The sequence below is a fragment of the Psittacula echo genome (genome assembly GCF_963264785.1).
Source record: "Psittacula echo genome assembly, chromosome: Z".
NCBI lineage: Eukaryota > Metazoa > Chordata > Aves > Psittaciformes > Psittacidae > Psittacula > Psittacula echo.
In genome coordinates this window covers 26461663-26482679 of record NC_137742.1, presented here as the reverse complement: position 1 = coordinate 26482679, position 21017 = coordinate 26461663, and the positions used below count along the sequence as shown (strand labels likewise).

General features: G+C 35.7%; 1 protein-coding gene across 1 annotated transcript in view; it reads right to left on the bottom strand.

The window, feature by feature from the left end:
* Nucleotides 1–21017, bottom strand: part of AP3B1 (adaptor related protein complex 3 subunit beta 1) — a 157483-nt gene that overhangs the window by 68759 nt on the left and 67707 nt on the right. Inside the window, exons 12-15 of the mRNA XM_080637267.1 lie at nt 18551–18613; nt 17513–17645; nt 10184–10293; nt 2508–2684 (exon numbers count right to left, since the gene is read on the bottom strand). Coding sequence (XP_080493393.1) covers nt 2508–2684; nt 10184–10293; nt 17513–17645; nt 18551–18613 — 483 coding nt within the window. The remainder of the gene's footprint in view (nt 1–2507; nt 2685–10183; nt 10294–17512; nt 17646–18550; nt 18614–21017) is intronic.

Genomic DNA, 21017 nt, shown 5'->3' with positions numbered 1-21017 from the left:
GAGAAAATTAACATGTATTAAATAATTTAAATAATTCAGTTAAATTTTTAAAACTGAAAAAAAAAAAAAAAAAAAAAAAAAGGGAGTATAAAAAAATCAGGGAGACTTTCCCAGCATCTTAGTAATAACGTAGTGTAACCAGAACAATAATGCTGGAATGGACTTGTAACCATTACATACCTTAGAAAGAAGTATGCCACTTTATATACAAGCAAACCAGAAAAAGAACAAAAATAATATACCATCATAAGGAAGTAGATTTTAATATTTCAACTAAGGCGGCTCCATATCTGCAAGAAGCCTCCTTGCAAGCATCATATACAGTACAAAGAGCAAGAAAACACTTTTTTTTTCCTTGTCTTACAGCAATGCAATCAAGTAGCAGAGTTTTTCTACATGGGGATAGCTAACAGAATTTTTGTAATAATTAATTTTGATTAAAAACAAAAAAACAAACAACCCCCCCCTTAACAAATACACACCAGTTTTTCCAACAAAGGAATATCCATAAAAAGCTGACAATTATTTCAGTAAGCACATTATTTTGGTGAAATATGACAGAATCTACACACCATGACTGTCCAGTAAGGCAAAGTATTCTTACAGATGTTATAATACATTTATTATCATATATCAACACTGCCTGTCATCTGAACATGCTCATCAGATAGGCATAATATAATTTCTTTTACCTCCACACTGTTAGAAACTATTACTATTTTATGTACACTTACATTTGGCTAATATGAAAAATATACTTCAAGTCATCCTTCAGCAGTATTTCCACAATTTTCTAGTGGCAATACTTCTCTTTAATAATATAATGCCTATCCAATATTAGGATTGGTAGATCCCCACAGGAAAATTTTTATAATACAAGTATCACCAACAGAGGAGGCTCTACAATGGGAGAAAAACAGCTGTCTGTCTACTTTTTGATAACATTAGCTTGCAGTAACTTGATTCTTTAGATAAGCAAGATAAGGCTATTGTGCTGAACCATGTTGGACATATCTATCTACACACTAGGATTACTTGTGACTTTTTCTGGTGTGACTCCTTTCTACTGCATTATACAACAGAATCCCATCATAATCTCTTTATTCTTTCTCCTATATTCGAGAAACAGCTAAAGCAATTAGATGACATTTTCTATTTAATACTTTCTCTCATGTGGGCTACAGATTTACACATCTATCTAGCACATTCATAAGGATTTTTATGTCCCTAAATGATGAAAGGAGTAAGCAAGTTTACCAAACAACACAGACAACCAGAGGAAGGCCTGTTCTTATTACATATTTATCTAGATAGGACTGAACCTGAAACTCTGTCTTAAATAATAAAAAACCTTTTAGAGTTCATGGGGTCATCACAGAATTTCACAGATATTGAAAATTCCTACAAAAATCCTGAATCTTAGAAAGCTTTCCTGAAAATGTTCTGTGTTAAGTGCTTAAACAAAAGCTAAGGCAATTATAAGAAAGTAAGAAAACATATTTACAGAAGGGGAAAAAAACCCAAATTCTTAATTCCTCCAGATTTTGTGCTTTTTTCCAAACAAGACTTAACAGTTGAGTTGAGTATCTGCAGCTGGATAGAGCTATCAAAGAACAAGGCAACACCACAGATGCAGAGGTACAAGATTCTATGCTGTCCAAGCTGTTGTAAAACAAAGAGGCCTAATAATCCAGGAAGCATGTATTTCAGATAATATATTTCTTCTACATTTTGACATTTCTTTTTAGTTTACAATCTTTTACAGTAATAACTGGAATTATAGTGAAAAATTAGTGTCAAGACGCTATATTCCATAGCCAGAGAGTGACGAAGTTCACAGCGCTGTCACTGAGATGAATGAGGCAGTTGGCACCTCCTATAGCCACTGTTTTCTGCTGCCTGGAGATCCAAGTACATCTTTTTGTACTATCTGACATTTTTAGATTATCTTTATTGTTAGAGATTATCAAAACCCACACTCTCCACAGGGTAAAGTGAAATAATAAGAAATACAGAAAAAAATACTCATCTTTAAGAGGAGATGACTACTGATGGAATGACATAATAGGGCCTTTTGCTGGCATCTCCTTGTAAATATTCTGAATAAAAAATCAGCAGCTGCTTGTTCAAATTTACGGAACTCCTTTGAAAATTCTGGCCTTAGACCAGAAAACAGGAAATCACACCTGGAAAATCTACTCTCTGGTACTAGTAATACAATTTACATTTTTTTTCTATTTATGTGCATAAAAAAAATCTGCAATGTCCCTAGAAAGAAAGAGGCAAAAAAAAGAGTGATGTCATCACTACGTTCATATTTACAGACTCAAAGACTCATGGTTAGATTTAGACTCTTAGGATTTCTTGAAAACTGATGTTCAGCTTTTATCTGTAGAATAATATCGATTAGTTTTGGTTACTTATATAGAAGAAATCACTACTGATCTACACAGACTGTACAAAATCTGCTGTGACTCTAAATACGTACGCTTTAAGTTTAAGCTTACCTGCTTTGAGTTTGTTAAATAGAGTTTTGCACCCAAATTTAGGATCTGCAGCTTTACAAGGTCATCTTCATTAGTGAAGCTCTTGGCTGTCTTTCTCAAAACATCAGGTGCAATCTTTGGAACCCGTTCACAGTACTCGCCGATAAGCCAGAGAATGCTGGCTCTGGCTACTGGAACCTGAGAAAACATTGAGCACTCTAAGTTAACACATACACAAAGACTACTTGTGCACTTGTACTGTCTGTGTTCAGTAACAATAAAATACTGTTCAGTAAAATACTATTTAAAGACAATTGCCATGCAAGAAATAGAGACCAAAATTGAATATTGTTCAGTTGGCTGATGTTACAGATTGAATATTCGTACAATTTAAGATACAGATCCTGTTCCAAACCCCATGTATTAAGTGCATTACAGGTTGACAAGACCAACAGAGAAGGAATGGAAACATAAGTGCACAGAAGTGATGTGCATCATGTTCACAGTACAAGCTTGTGGCAGTTGGAAAGTGAATCCAAGCCTTCAAAACATGGCTGGGAATTCTTGCCACCAGGTTATGGTAAACACCATGCTGAAACAGAGCAGTGCATTTTTGTGACTATATTCATATAAAAAGGTTTCCAACACCGGAGCTTGCTCAAATCCTTCTTATCTACTTGAAAAACTCAAGAATTTCTTTAAGACTATCGCTATCTTTCCTTCATTTTTATTTAAAATTTTATGACCTTAAGATTCATATTTTTTCAAATGTCCAAGGCCAGCTAAACATAGAATTTTGGAGAGGAAGTTCAACATCAGGGTTCTCAATTTCTGAATGCAAGCTAACTCCTTAACTGAAAACACTGACCAGAAAGTTCACACAGGTCTTACTTACTGTTCCAGAGCTACTTCATTGTTTCACTGAAATAACTGGCAGTAGGTTTTTAGATGAACTCCTAGCATATGGCACAGACTTCAAAAGCACAGTACTGTCATAGATGGAGAAGAACCAAAACGTAAAAGCACAGAAGGAAACAGAAGCTCAAGCTCCACACAGAGTTTAGGTAGGAGTACTTACGAGTTAAATGAAATAATATTCACGCATTCTTCTCAAAGGTGAGCTAGTCTATATAATCTGGTGGTTGGTCAAACTAAAAACTGCATCTGTGCTACATACCTCCCCAAAAACATTCTCCCTCCTTAAGAGGAAGGAAGAAAATCTGTGATAAGAAAACTTTTCTAGGCAGAAGCATGTTTTACATCGTGTCTACATACTGTGGTTCTGCCGTGTTCTGTAGAGACTCTTGTTTAACAGATGTCGAAATATTAGGGAAAAACATAACTGTTCTACCAAATGATTGACTGTAGTTCAGAAAAAAGGAAAGCTTCCAACTGCAACTGCAATTTTCATCCAATTTTGCTGGTTTTTCCCAAAAAAGTAATGAACATTTGCACTAACACTTTGAATTACTCCTTATTCTATGCAGTATTCTTTTTTCATAAGCTTACACCTAAGCAAGTGTAAGTTCTGTCTTAGGTAAGATTCACAGCAGAAACAAACTTTAGAAATTCAGCACTGTTGTTCTTGAAAAAAGAACTCTTAGAATCCTTTATATAGCAATCCCTTTTTCAGCATATGTCAGGTTTTTAACATACAAACCCCAATTTCTCAGAATTACAACGGGGACCAACTATTAAGTACCTGACCCTGTATACACATAAAATTCGAAAGTACTGCCTTCCAGTTACATTCATAAAAGGTCACAAATACCAAGGTCCAGGATATCAATTTGCAAACTATGGTCCACAGTCTCTGATAATTGGCCCACTAAGCCATACTAAAGAAACACTAATTACATTCATGAGAAATTTTAATGATTAAAGATGTCTTACTGCTCAAAAAAGTTTGGGAACAGCTTTAAATAGAGTCAACCTGACAGTATCTACCTCTATACTTCATATTGTTGCAAATACACATGCCAACAAAAATATAAACAAGCATGTCATGAGGAAAACAGACAACAATGTCTGCTGACAGAGAAAGCAACCAGATCACAAAGACTGAACACAGAAATTTAACAACAAAAAAATCACATCAAGAGATAGATGCCAATTCAAAACATGGGAAAGATATTTAGGGTAGATGTAACATTAAGAGTGATCTAACATGAATAAATACATGTATTAATTGAGATTCAGACTAGTATTTTTTTGAGTGAATTGACAAGAAAATTTAAATTGTCTTAGAACTTAGAGTGTGGGAGAGAGAAACAAGTTACTGAACAACTGCTAAATATAAAAACTTTAAACGCAGTCAGAATATGTTGCCTGCGAAATGGTAAGACTGATGCCATTACCGTACACCGATTTCAGAAGGGAAAGAGGTTATTTCTAATGTTCCAAAGGTTACACTGCATTAAGACCTCACTCCCCATCTATTACCTTAAATTGGGCTAAAGAATAGTAATTGAGTGGTACATTAAATTTTCCAGTATTAGAGCAGTTCAAGTTGCCTGCTGTACAGAGATACACCTCTAAATAAGAATATATAGGCAACTTCAGATTCCAGTTATGCTAGATTTATTTTTCTAAGATATTTCATTACAGACTTGTTATAATATTAGAATTCTGACAAGATCATGAAGTACCACGGTTTGGGCAGCAGCCTATTAGAAACATCCCCTTTTCTATTACTGTTTTCTCATAAAGCAAAAATACCTCACAGAAGAGACCAATTTCAGTAATCATTTTACTTACAGAAGACAAACATCACTGATGTAATTTTCTGAGTCAAATCAGGACCACACTGTAAAACCACAATTAAATATATTTAAATATATTTAAACAGTGTGCATTTAAGCACAGTGTTTTACCCTTTATATTTTTTTTCCCAGTTTGTGAAATATAATTATTAGAATAATAAACTAGCTTTACAACACAAAATAAATTAAGCCTAATTTGAAAAATAGCAGTAACGGAAGGCAGATGAAATTTCTCATGAGATCCTGTCTTTTCACCAGGTGGTTAGCTTACTATGTGAATACTGTATATATTAAACACAATTTTGTGCAGTAAGAATCAGTATCAATTAGAGACTTTTTGAATCAAATCCTGAGTGGAAGCCATTTTAATGAAAAGCGGATGTCAAACTGATGAACCCAATGTTTCTGTGTCACTGGATTTATCTGGGGTTAAAATCACACAATATTTTCAGACTTCTTTTTCCCTGTTTCAGTCTTACAGTTCTCAAACATGTAATACCAAGTGCATGATCCTGCAGCTGTTGTTTCCAGGGCATTCAAAACAGCAAACAAGAAATGAAGCTACTTCTAGACCTTCAATGCCTTTTCTAGTATAGCTTAAGTAGGGACCTTGAATTGACAAAAATGAAGGAAATAATACTTTCATTATTCAGCCCTGCTCTGCATTATCCTCAAAGGCAAACAGGATTGTAAATTATTTTGCCTGATGTTTTATTCCATGTGCCCTGAGCAAGTGGTTAAGTGCACTTTTTAAGCCTTAGTACCAGAAGGCAGTTCCTACTGCCATTTCAACCCATTACCTGCCTGGAGGAAAATAAATAAATGGTTAAAAACAAACAAACAAACAAACCCCAACAAACTAGGCAGACCCTCTCCTCTCAAAGGAAGAGTCTGGTTACTGCAGATACAGAAATACACTATAAAGACTTTACAGATCACTCTAAGCAGCGTAATTCAAAAGCTATTGTAGTTAAGCTCTAACCTTATTACACAACATACTACGTTGAAGTACAACTTAAACCCACCAATTCTGGTTATCCACATTTGTCACAAAACCAGGATATATTCAAATTGTAAAGAGGTCTAATTCTCTAGCTAGCAATTCTTTAAATTTTACTGGAATCAGAAAAGGAAAGAGGGATGAAGTCCATGTGAAATGTCAGACTGGCAGCAAGAAGAAAGGTACACAGGAAAGAACAGGAGTAAAACACAAGTGTTGGAGGCTTTCTGTTTTCAGATGGTAGACCTTCAAGGACTCCTCCATTATTTGAACCTCTACACATAAAATTCCTTTTGAAAAGGATTGGTTTTTATTCAAGCTCAATATTTGTTTCAAGTTCAGTGTACAGAGTCCCTGGACACAATGTTCCAAAGGCCACATATTTCTCTCATATTCTAAAACATTGCATAGTTATTAGAGCAAGTAAAAACCCACCATATTATGATACTTGTTTATTAAAGAATTACTTAAATAACGGTTTAAAAATACATTACTGAAATGTATCATAGGGAAAAGAATGTAGCTAAAATGTGAATCTTGGAGAACTGAAATACGTGTCAACATATGAATATCACACCTTGTGATACCTTTCCAACATTGAGGTAATGGAGAACTTAAAGAAAGCAAGCCACCCCTGCTGTGAAGCCATACCAGAAACATAGCAATAAGCAGTATTTACATAAAAACACTGCAGAGGACCTTCCTTAAGTTTGTTACTGTTGGATGAATGGATAGAGCAGTGTCAAAAACTCCGAGTCACCTCATCTAGTAGTAAGAATCCAAACCAAACAAGCAATTAGTAATTCTTAATTGCTCCCATAAGTGACATGTTTTCCCCCACATATTAAATTCTTCAAAGTTACATGCATCTATCTTATTTTTCCCCTTTATCTTGTCTTTATCCCATCAAGAAGCGCTCCTCCTCATCTCTAGGTTAGAAAACAGTCTCAGTCATACTCTAGAAGGAGATAGAAATGGGTCTGTAATGAAGACCAAGGATGTCATAATCCACCAGCTATTGAAAGAAAAAAAACCAATCAACACCGCCTTAGTAGTACTGTTAAAAGACAGTCTGGAGAAAACCAGAACTACAAGATTCCCATCACGTGGAAAGCAATCACTACTGGGTACAATTTACCAACGTAAATTATTTTTCTAAAAAAGAAAGGCAGAAACTAATTTGGAGACTACTGCGCCTTGTTTATAAGAGGAAATACACAAATGTAGACCCCCGAGACATTTTTACTCAGAGCTAATTCTTGCTAGGTTGGTTTACATTCATTCATTGCTAAAATGAATTAAGATAAATCAAAAGAGGCATACTTTGGATGTTGCACAGAAGTATCTCATGTTAATTCAGTTTAATCAATGCAGTCTCGCCAATCCACTTTAAAACTTAATTCAGATTGAATCTGCAGGCTCTTGTAGACAAATTCTGGACCATAGGTGTTTTGAAGTCATATATGACTATATAACACACATTAGATGAGAGAATATTACAAAAGCTTTTGAAAAAGCCCACAAACAACATCTTTGAAAATGCCATTTTCTGCAAGGTGGAAAAGCATTCTCATGAATAAAAAAGGACTAAATAATAGAAAAGACAAAAACCAGTTAGAATGGAAGCGATCATCAGATGTCCCAAGGGACCTATAGGGGAAAACCTGCTGTTCAACAGATTTGCATGTAACCTAGAAAAGGGCTATTTACTGAGGAGATAGTCTGCTGACACAAAATTATCCAAGGTAATCTAAACTAATATAGGGCCTGAACAGTTGAAGATTACTTACTTATTAGTGATACTTAAAAATCAGAAGTGGTTTTTCAGAAATGATACAGCTGGCCTTGAAACATTAGTAACAGGACTTAAAAAAAAAATAAAATTCTACTCATTCTGATGGAATTTCTAGGGAATTTATTTCTAATTCCCTAGGGAATTATTTCTAGGGAAAAATATCTTGGAGCTGGAATACAGATATATTGAGCTGCACTATGTACAGGTCTTGGTACTCAACAAATACCAGACACAAAACCAACCTCAAAGATCTTTGCCTGGACACACCTGAGATAGAAGTTTAAGGTACAAATGATAATATAGCAATAAAAATGAGCACTCTTTTTAGATATGTAAGAAACTTTAATGTAAATAAGAGTCTGCAAGAGTAGTTTTTAATTGAACTTCCTAATATTTCTTGTAATTGGTCAGATATATTTAGCTTACTATCTATCCTATCACTTTCTAAATGGCTTTGTAGATGAAGCAGATGAAGACAAGATTAAGGAAGACAAGAATGAGAAAAATCCAGATTGGATGACCTGAAATAAACATTGATTTGAAAGATTTTAGGCACCTCATCAGTGACAATCATAATCTCAGGCTAACACAACATGAACAAAGTAAATTCAGGCATCAACCTAAAAATGTATTCCATCCAGTTTACACTTTTTTTATTGTACTGGCTAAGTGTTCATCATTTACCTAAACTAAATCATGACAGAACAATCAAAACCTTATGTGCTTTTCTACTTAGAAGAATTTAATTCTGTTCATGTTTTGGTTGTGCTTTACATAGTATTAAATTCATTTCAACTATCAAGTATCAAAGAATTTCTGTGTTTATGCTCCCCCATACTTCAGATACTTTCAAAAAAATTAATGTATTTAAAACTTGAAATATTAACCCAGAAGTCTTAATTGTATAAAATAGCTACAAAACTCTTTCCAGTGTTAAACAGTATATTTAGAAAACAACAACTTTCTCTTGAATAATATGCTGACACACAGGGTGACAAACTAATCTGACAAAGTGCCAGAAGATGTGTACAAGATTATATACAATTCATAAGATTGTAATTATCAATCAAAATATTGCACGAATTTTCTGAAATCATGGGTGATACTTATTTGATATAGAAATAGCAATAGTATCTTACAGCCTCTTTGATTCTGGATATAAGCAATCCAGTAGAATTTTCCTTACATCAGTTAAGAAGTTTGAGCTCCTAGTGGCCAAAAATTTGTAGGTTTAATCTGTTCAGCAAGCATGAACTGAACAGATCACATTTCCTTTTTCTTTTAATATTCCAAACTTTGTTAAAGTCAACTATGGAAAATAGCATCCACTGATTTAGAAAATATTAACTGCTCTATCATCAATAAATGTGTAATTTTATGAAACAGAACAGTTTTATTTACAGCATCTACAGAAAAATAATTACTGACAGATCAAAATCTGCCACCACTGAGGTATGACGTAATAGGTAGCTAATAGTCTTCAGTCCTATAGGATAAGACCACTAAATGTTCCATCAATAACTCCGACTTCGAGGAAAATTTGGGAAGTAAATATTGACACACCTAAATGTCAATTTAATCTAAGGACAGATTATAGGTAATAATGTAAATTTTACTGTTAAATGCCACAGAATCTTAAACACCCAGAAGATGAATATGCAACTTCAAGAAACATTGCAACACACTCACAGAAGCATGTCAGGCACCATGGAAAGATCAGGCAATTTCAGGATAGCGAAAAATATTTAGAATGAAACTTTTTAAACTCTATCCCAGATCAGTAAGACAACCGGATGAAAATCCTTAAGTTGAATGCTGCTTTGCTGTGATTTTCATTTCAACTTACCCACTCTGTATTTGAAACCTGCTATTCGTCTTGGCCTAATGGTACTAGCAATACTCAACAGATCTGGGGAGCTCTTTCAAAATAGCTCCCCAGGTCTAAGGCACAAATTGATGCCATCTGAATGCTTCTATTTCCTCTTCCATAAGATCATAAAAAATGGTATTTTATGCTAAAAATAAAATAATTTTCTATTTCTCTAACATATCTATTTCCATTTATGGCCCACATTCAAAGTAGCTGGTGTGATTTTTATCAGTCAATAAGGAATGTAAGACACTGTGCACAAATACTCACTGTAATGTTATCCAGGAGTTTGGCCATATGCTTAATAATTTCACCATGGTGTGCCGGCTGGGTTTGCAGCAGTTTCTTAATGACAACCACACTTTCAGCAACTACAATTTCTGTTTAAGACAAAATAAATCATTAATTTTAAAAGCATTTATACAAAATAAAAAGCTATAAATAATTCATTGTAAAAGACGTTACCAGTTTTCTAAATACGCTTTGCAGGACTGAATTCTATTTATTTGGTAACAAAGATGTAAAACACTCTAAGTAATATAAGTTCAGCTTCCAGAATCAAGTTATAAGGCACAGAAAGAGGACACAGAAGTGCTCTAAATGTAAAATATCATCCTATTACATACTTTTTTTAAATTGCTTTTTGGTAAAGTTGCTTTTTGTAATTTTCCTTGTCAGACTGAGGAATAGCATGAAAAAACATCTGTTTTTAATTGAAAATATGCGTATTCATAAGTAATTTGCTGCCTGCATTAAAAATACAAACACTTGTTTAAATTTTCAAAGGTATCTACAATGTTAAATGTAACAGCTCATTCATAAACAAGAAAAATAACGAAATATTTCCTTTGCACTTTTTCACCTTTTAAACGGTCTCTCTCAGGTCTGTTAACATAGTTTCTAGTACATTCAAATGAAGCTTCTAAATAGGAAGCTGTTGTAAGATTTATGCCCAAGTCATGCACTGGAGGGCTTAACTACTGTATCAAGTAACATTCGCAGCCTGATCAACTTGTATGAAATGTACAATTCTTGAAGCTGAAAAAACCCGCTGGTGCAGAGGTAAGCTTCTATGCAAGAGTAAATTCATGCTGCAAGGAAAATTTAAATCAAAACACACTACTGTAGAAGCTCAACATTTCACTTATACTACAAAAAGGGAGTAACTATTTCTCCTAAACTATCATTGTTTAAAACAAAGAAAAAGCCCAACTACCATTTGTTAAACAGAGGTATTCCCATGTTTCAAGAGTTAAACTGACACATGGACAGCAATCAAGGATGCTGAAGTTTCAAAAGAACAGTACGGGGAAGAGATGTCTGCTTTATTTTTTTTTAAGAAAGCAAACTTCTTTATGGAGAAAGACTTCTCAAAAACTACGAGTATGCATCACTATGCCATAAGCCTTTGAAATGCTTGAATCTTACCTTGTGTCTTTTTGAGTCATACTTTACCTGAAATGACAGCCATTTTTCTAGGCTTATTTCTTGAAGCAAGGCTAAGACATTTACTTCACATATCTCAATGTCTCACACAAGCCTACAGATCAATTTAATCTAATTGTGTTTTGCCAGATAATAAAACAGAGCTCTCAAAATTTTAAAATTACAATCTGGAATATTTAGAGAGGGAGACATTGTAATGGCAACCTTCATTATTGAGTGTTTTGTGATACTACTTAATGATTAAGCAAATAACACTGGATCCAAAAATATGAGTGGACATGAAGTCATTAGTAAAAACAACTGTTGACAATGTAGAACCAATCATGATAAAATGATGTGCAGTACATTAAGTCACCATACAAACTACTTTAATGCAATCTGTGGGACCAAATTTAAAAAATTTGAACCAGAATTGTAAGCATATAAACTGGTAGGTTCCTTTTATGTGAGTCTAGACACCAAAAAAAGAAAGTACAAACAAAACCAAAATGAATTTGCATTAGAAAGAAGGACTGACATAGTCTACAAGAGAGGCTCTCTGAGGCTTGTTTTATGCACATGAAGAATCCCAAAATGACCATAAAATAAAAGACACACACTTAGGTTTAAAGACAAAAAGCCCTCAAAAGGTAGAGATAAAATTGGCATTTTGAACGAGCGGTAAAAAAATTTTGAAAATGTAACTGCTGGAGTTATCAAAGTACATACAAGACAATGATATACGAATGCAAGAATTTCAGAACAGATTGTAAATTAAATTATACCAAAAGGCCACAAAAAGTAAACCAAAATTTAAAAATAAAGACTAAATATCACAGAAGATCTGATCAGGAACGCCATTATCAATAAAAAAGCCTACAAGAGGTATCAGCATTTTCAATTTTCACAAGTCATAGTAAATATCTTAGTATAATGTCCACTGCTAGTTTTCTTCACACAATTTTGAAGCAGCTACTCTCAGCAAGAACAACTTCTCAAAGACCTAAAATATATTCAATCACTCAATGCTCCATTTTGCCAAATGTATATAAAAACTAATAATGTAGTGGACAGTAAATTGTGGGGACAGAATGAAAATTTTTCATAATTGAGAATTCAACAACATTGTAATACAAACTCAGAGAAAAGACCTTAGCAAAGAATGCATTACCAGAGAACATTCAAAAGCTGCATTCTGAAATACTACATTTGATACCACTGGTGCTGAGTCAGATTTCCTTCCACTTACATTAGCCAGTAATTAGCAGAAACTAAAACACACAACTGAAGACGAATTTATCCACAGTCTGTAATTTATATAACTATTTCTAAAAGCAGCAAAACTGCATCAACTGTTTTTGGAAGGAATATACCAACTGAACCTCATAGTGAGGCTAAAAGTTCATCCTCACCAAACTAGCAGATGACACCAAGCTAAGTGGTATGACTAGCATACACCCAGGGATGGGATGCCACTGAGAAAGACCTGGACAAGCTTGAGAAGTAGGCCCAACCATGTGAATCTCATGAGGCTCAACAACGGCAAGTGCAAGGTGCTGCACTTGGGTCAGGGCAACCCCTGATATCAATACAGACTGGGGGATGAAAGGATTGATAGCAGCCCTGCAGAGAAGGGTAGATAAACTGGTGGATAAAAAAACTGGACATAAGCCAGCAATGAGTGCTCATAGTGCAGAAAGCCAACTGTATCTTGAGCTCTATCAAAAGGAGGGTGACCAGCAGGCTGAGGGAGGTGATCCTGCCCCTCTGCTCTGCTCTACTGAGACCTCATTTGGAGTCCTGCATCCAGCTCTGTAGTCCTCAGCACAGGAAAGACATGTTGGAGAGGGTCCAGAAGAGGGCCACAAAAATGATCAGAAGAATGGATAAAGCAAGTTTTACGGTGACACAGTAGTACAGAAAAAGTTGAGTCAATGCGACTCATTTCTGAAAATGCAGACCAAAGAGCATAGCATCAAATGGGTATATATCACACCCCATATCATGCACCAACCTCCGGGAAAACTGAATGACACAATGGACTGTTAAAGACTACACTGAGAGCAATGGGTAGTGGGACTTTTAAACACTGGGATACACACTTAGCAAAAGCCACCTGGTTAGTTAACACTACAGAATTGGGCTGGGCCAGCCCAATCAAAACTTTACATACTGTGGAAGCGAATAAACTTCTTGTAGTGCACACATAAAGTATGCTGAGAAAAACCATCTGGGTTATTTCTACCTCAGATAATGGCAAATCCATTCACAGAATTGCTTTTAGTCAAGGACCTGGGTGTGCTTGGTGGGTATGTGTGAGGAATTTACATACTGGGGATGTCCCATGGTGGGGAAGTCCCATATGTACCTTAAGGGGATTTGATTTTGGGTTAGAATAGCCAATGAACTAAACTGTTTGATATTAACTGCTATAAAACACTGTATATTATCACTTCTAGGATGCCTATACACCAACCACCACACTGGACACCTCATGGCACCTATCTCTGCCGCTCTGGATTTGCAGATCTGAGCCCAGCTCCCTCTTGATCACCATATTAAGGAAGAATTAACTCTGATGAAACCAGACACGTACAGTAGTGATGGAATCGGAACTGGCTCCAGCATGCAATAATCTAGCACCACACACCAACTTTCCTGCCCTGAAAGCCTGTTATAACAGATGGAGCCCAAAGTCATGGACTTAATAAACTTGACATTTTATAGGGATGGCCCATAGTCTAAGGGAATGATGCCTGTGTGTATATATCAAAAGACAGGAAAGGTGATGGGGTACTGGAAAGTGTGGGCATACTATGTCCAATTCTGGCGTCCTCTGCACAGGAAAGACATAGACCTCCTGTGGCAGTTCCAGAGTGACACAAAAATGATCAGAGGGATGAACACCTCTCCTATAAAGACAAGCTGAGAGAGTTGGGATCATTCAGCCTGAAGAGAAGGCTCTGGGAAGATCTTATAGCAGCCTTTCAATAACGAAAGGGGAATTACAAGAAAAATGGGGACAGACTTTCTAGCAGCGCCTGTTACAATAGTACAAAGAATAATCATTTTGAAGTAAAAGAGGGAAGATTTGTATCTACTCAAAAAGAGTAGATATAAGGAAGACATTTTTTATGATGAGGGTGGTGAAATACTGAAACAGGTTGCCCAGAGAGGTGGTAGATGCCCCATCCCAGGAAACATTCAAGGTCAGGCTGGACAGGCTCTGAGCAACTTCATCTAGTTAAAGATGTTCCTGCCCACCACAGGGAGGGTGGATTAGATGACCTTTAAAGGTTCCTTTAACCCAAACCATTCTATGATTTGGTTGTTAGAAGGTTATGCAAATGGTTAAAACTAAAGTAACAAGGCAATTATTAGCGCTAAGTATCAAGACAAACATTAAGTTTCTGCTTTTCAGAACTGTTTGAACCTGGTTAATTTTTCCACCCTTATAAATACTGAACTCTGAAACTACATTAATACACATGAACTGAATGCTACAAAGAGTTTGTTTTCTTTTATGTGTTTCTAACAGTAATTCCAATAGGTAGGTAATGGTTACCTCATGTATTAACAGTTCCAGTGATTTTGCAACTTGCCTGTTCAGATTTGTATAGATTGGTGGGGAAAAAATTGTTTTAGCTATACATCCTACAATTGTGTTTACATTCAACCTGCAATTTTCAACAGAAAATGAAAGTCACCCATTGAAGGAAAATCTGCAGGATCTCTAGTATGCAGAGTACAGAGAGACAAGAGACTTCTTACGATCCCATTTGTCTGTTACACCTGACAAGACTTTTATGTTACAGTGGGGCCAGCAGTCAGTGGACATTATCAAGGCAATTGCTTAAAGCAAATGCATCAGTCGAATGCCAAATATCACACCAAAGAGCTAAAATATCTTCTCTTGCTGTACTTTCTTCAGCAGATGAGGAAAGAAAATAATTCTTAGCCCTCAACATGGCCCCCAGAAACAAGGCTCTGGGGAAGCTGAGAACCACTCTTGAAATTTTCTTTGTATGAGCGCTTTATTTGAAGTCAAATTTTCCCTACTCGGGGAAGACAGGGACTATGGTAAAAAAACACCTGAATCACAGAAGCACATAGAAACTACAAACTTTAATGATGAGACAACCAAAGATCTCTGTGAAGAGTTATTCCAGCTACACCTGTCTTCTGAAGAGATTATTTTGTGAAGTGACACTTCGCCTCTCAGCACCCAAGTTGCAGAATTATGCACAGCTCCTGCGCCAGATACAGGCAACATGCCTTGGCTCTTGGTTTGTATCTACAGTAAGAGCCCTTCCAGAACTAGGAAATAGAATCTGAAGGCAGTTTTGCCACAACCTCATTCTCCAAGATTCTATTTTGATTCAGTAGAATTAATTTGGTCACATTTCTTTCACACTCAAGTGAATTACCCATAATAAAACAGTGCACAGAAAGCAGAGCTAACTCGGCTTTCAGGGACCTCAGAACCTGCTGGACTTCACAGCTTGGGCTTGCTGCTATGCAAAGGCAGCAGAACTGTTTTCAGGCTCCAAACAACTGCGGAAGAAACAGCACAGCAGATTGGTTGCTCACTTCAGGGGTGAAAGTTAGAGGAAAGCAAGATTAACCAAGACTCTCTTCTCCTTCTCATGCAAAATCTCTGTTTTTCTCCCTTACCGTGTCCCAGACTCTTCTTATGTTCAGTAAGCTGTGACTACTGGTAATTTCCTGCCACCTCAAGAAAGGCACCATGCAAATTATGTCATTCTATTCATTCCTTGAAAGAAGGAATAAATACACTGCAGCAACAGTAAAGCAATTTGCCAGCTGCCAGTTTTAAAAGATCCTCAATATATCCTTTGCAGTCTTTCAGAACAGTAAGCACAAAAAGATAATTTTATTTGCTTGACAACTACTTAGAAATAGTCAAGAAAACTAATCTTGTTGAGACAGACCTTTGTATACAGGCACATGCATACGCATATGAGTATATATGGAATTATTTTGAGAAAACTATTAAATTGACAAGCTCTGATAAAAGAAAAAAAGCTTTTTCATCTTACCTTGGTTCCTTCTTAGCAAAAAGAAAAACAAGAGGAGGACTTGCAGTTCATAAACCGTCAGAAAAACCTCTGAGTGTATCAGTGGGTCACAGGATGACTATGTACTGCCAAAGTGATGTCTCTAATAAAGGCTTTCTTAGGATTACCATGAAAAATATGTCCAGCAGATATGGAGAGAAATTAATCCTGCTTTTCAAAGCTTAGAGGAGAACTCACCTGTGTTCTCTGAACAATTCTTATTACCCCAGGCACCCCAAACCCATGCCTTTCCTCCTTCCCAATGTTTATTATTTTTTAACTAAATCTTTCTTAAAGCTATTTTTTAATATTTAACCATATTAATGTAGGTTGTACATTATATAATAATCTTCCAATTCTCTTATTGGCTTCTGCTGTGCAACATTCATTGGTAACTAGTAAGAATATGCAATATTATCAGGTATTGATTTACAGTGCTGCTATAACCTATTTGACTCTATCGGCTCCTTGTTGTGTTCCTTAGTGACTTGCAACTCCATTTCACTCTATAAAAATAACAGAAGGCTAGATTACAAAATCAAGCCAAATTTGAGGCCGCTTATCCTAAAACTATTTAAGGTTTTTTCACTTAGGCATTGATGCAGTAAAAATAAAAAAAAAATAAAAAAATAAAAATAAAAATTAAAAAAAAAAAAAAAAAAAGCCAAGCTTTCAGCACCCTCTACAGGCTAACTATTTTGATGCAATTAAGCATGTAATAGTAAAACTACCATCATCTATGATAATCACAACAGCACACTTAAATAATTACAGTATTTAAAAAAAAAAAAAAAAAAGTAACAACAAAAAAACCAACAAAACCAAACAAAACAGGTAAATATGTAATTGCTAGCCACAAGGAATTCATTTCACTAACAAAAGAGAAAAGAAGCACCTGAGTGACTATGACAGCCTTTAAAGTACTCTATACAAAAACCAGCACCAAATCACTGTTTTTATCCAATCATGTCAGATAAATTCTTATAAAAGTGAATTCCCATATAGCTTTTCAGAGTGATCTGCTCTGTGTGGTTCTCATTAAGAAAAGGTTTCACGCCTTCAGCTACTCAGAAAACAAACAGAACAATTAGCTTACCATCCCTGTTGGACAGCAAACATACAAGGCCATTAAGGCATGTGTCAGTCACTTCGGTGATGTTAGTTGCGCATCTGCCTATAGCTTGAATTGTAGCTGCAGCAAACTGTTTATCTTGGCTTTTCACATAAGTCTAAGGGAACAGGATTTTCATTAGTCATTACACGAGGCTTGTCAACCAAAGACTTATCCTATTATCCTCAGAAGACAAACATACTGTATAATAAATTCTGTCTAGAAAGCTACATTGCACATTAGAAGTTACACATTTTTTCACCACATCTAGGAGACATTTTCTTGCTGGCTTTGGTCACCCATAGCCATGCAAACCTCTGATTTCAAGACAGCTTGGAGCAAGGGACAATTACCCAAAACCAGCAATTAGTTTCTGTGCAAGGATGGAGGAGTTGATGAGCTCTCTCTTTGGAGAGGTTTCAGTTCACTTAACCAGGAGCATCTGTGAAACTATGAATAACCTACCTGCCTGAGAACCAGTACCTTTCAGAGAAATCCAGCCAGAGAACTGAGGCAGTGAAAACAGATGTCATAAGCAAAGAGCAAAGAAAGAAGGACAGACACTGTTTCACAATATTGGCAGAACATCTTGCTGATCCATACACAAATATTTGAAATAATACTATTTAAACAAATGGCTTACAGAAATTAGGTTTGGCAGTAAATGCTAATGGCCAAATATTGCTAAAATTAAGACCCTATCTTCTTGTGACTTACAGTGTCACAAGAATTTGTTTAAAGAATTTGGAATAATTGGGTTTTTCTCATCACTTTTTTTTTTTGTTTGTTTTTCTAGCTGGAAGGAGATTGAGAAACAAAACACTGAAACTCCTTTCCACATACAAAAAGCTTCATCATATATTATGATACTAGACAGCTTCATTTCCACCTGGTACTTCATTTCACCCTGGGAAGGATTTTAACTTGAAAAAATAAAGACCAAGAATCTAGATGAAACATCCAGTAATGACAACTGGCCAGCAGAAAGTGTTTCATGCAAAAAGAATACACTTTTGCACAAACCTGAAATTCTCGAAGCAGAGTTGATATGTTGGCTTCATTTGCTAAATTCGTCAAGATTTCAAGCTGCAAGAAAAAGGTATTTATCAAAAGCTAAAATAAAATCTTTTGAAAAGCACCACATATACACTACACTTTTATTGTTTATAAGTAAAAGATAATACTACTAAAAATACCACTTATAATTCAACAGAGTATACCAGATTTTAGTATAAACCAGTAGCATCATTGCACTCTGAGGAAATATTCTCCTTGCAAGTATAAACAAGATTTTCAAAGCAGGACTCGATGGTTCAGTGATGCATTTTCTATAAGCTCTACCTTTAGTGTTGCACTGCATACCAAATAAGCTTGAAATACTTCTGGCAGCATGGTTTCCAGTGTTATACAACAGGCCTTAGAATATAGGAACCATGTGACACTGTAAGAAGTAACAGAAATCATAACTAAGGGGAACTTTAGATTAGATATACGGAAGAAGTTCTTTACTGTAAGGGTGGTGACGCACTGGAATGGGTTTCCCAGGGAAGTTGTGAAAGCTCTGTCCCTGTCAGTGTTCAAGGCCAGGCTGCACAGAGACTCGGGTGGCATGGTTTAGCATGAGGTGTTCCTGCCCACGGCAGTGGGGTGGAACTTGATGATCTTAAGGTCCTTTCCAACCCTAACTATTCTATGATTCTAACTGCAGACGGTGAAAAAATAAAGTGTCCATTATATTCAGATGAACTGCAATGAAAGACCTTTAAACTCAGGAATTAAACCGTTGGAACTACAAATCTCCAGAGATCTTTATCAACATCAGCAACATCCTCTTCTTCATTCTCAGTGAACAAGAGGCTAATACACAATACTTGGCATGTATTGTTAAGATGCTATACTTCCAGGCTGTTCTAACTTTGAAGAAGAAAGAATTCCAGTACAACCTAAATGAGGTAAATTGAAGAAAAAGACAACTCTGTCTCTGTAAAGAAAAGTCATACCCCAGAAATCTGTTGGCATTTTTTGAGTTGGATGCACACAGACAAGGACACTTACTGATACAGTCCACCCATACTTCTGAAGCAATTTGATAAGACTATCACCAATGGTTCTTAAAGATACATACCTAGCACAGCATATAAGCAAGGGGATAAATGGAAGAGAAGAACAGGTGGGAAAAAAAAAGACTATTTTACAGTACAAAAAGGCTATCATTGGAATCCCATAAACATCTTTGTTGGTCTTTTGCTTTTGAACATATTCATATATGAGCTATGAAAGAAACGAGAAGACAAATGACAAAGTTCTCAGCTGATGCCACAGTGCTCAGAGAAATTCAGACAAAGGCTGACTATAACATGCTGCACAAAAAATTTAAATATTAGGTGACTGGTTAATAAAATGGCAAAATAAATAAAATCACCAAAGGTAAATGTAATGTCCATAATTGAGGAAAAACCTTAGCTTTAAAGGAAATGAGCTGAGCTCTGAGCTGATAACTAAAATTGTAACTGAGAATTTGTGGCTAAAGTAGATAATCCCATGGAAATATAAGCTCAATGCTAATCAGTGATTAAAAAAGCAAACTTGATGTTCGGAAAGAAACAGAGAACAAACTAGAAATCAAAACAGTACAGCAGATGAATTTCAGGTTGCTCCCACATCTTAAATAGGTCTGCCTATCTTAAAGGAGATAGGATGGAGCTATGGAGGGAGGGGCTGGAGAAATCACAAGATTTTCTTATGTATATAACAGTATAGGTTGGCCTAAATTTTTCAGCCACAAAGAGCTGAGACAACGAAAAGAAAAAAAAACAATTTGTACTTCTCCACCAGAGTATTATGAATTAATACAGGAATTTAAATTTATTAACTTTCATTTATTTCAGGAGTGACTTTTGCTGGAAAGTCACTAAGTCTTACTAGTATTCCTAACAGTTTTCATAATCATTATTGTGGCGATGATCTTTTTACCTCCAACTGCCTCAAATGCATTTAAATCTAAAATTGGACTAATAAAAATATGACAAGTTGGGCATGTCAATCATGGACTGCACCACTCTGCACATGTAATGAGTGCAACATGGATGTAAAGTGAAAATAAGGAATAAATGTTTCTTAAAGAAACCTGTGCCTTCCACTCCAAACACAAGTGCCTACGACAATCTAAAGCAAAACTAGAGAAAAGCCCCATAATAGTAGACCATTTTTTAGCTATTATTTTATCAAGGATTTCATGTGCAAAAAAAAGACTAGAGAAAATAAGACGACAACAGCCTAAAACATGCACTGAGATGTGGCCTTGGGGAAAGCCTTAAGTATTTCTCATGTCGTGTGCTGCCTTCAAAGTAAATTTGGGACTGTAACACTGTCCCATTTTGTTCAGGGGAACAGTTTTAAACTCTTTTTAAGCTAACAATACTGAAGACTGTGTGATTTAATTTCATTTGAGAAGTTTCTTTCTCCCATGAAAATAGTAAAACTCTACATG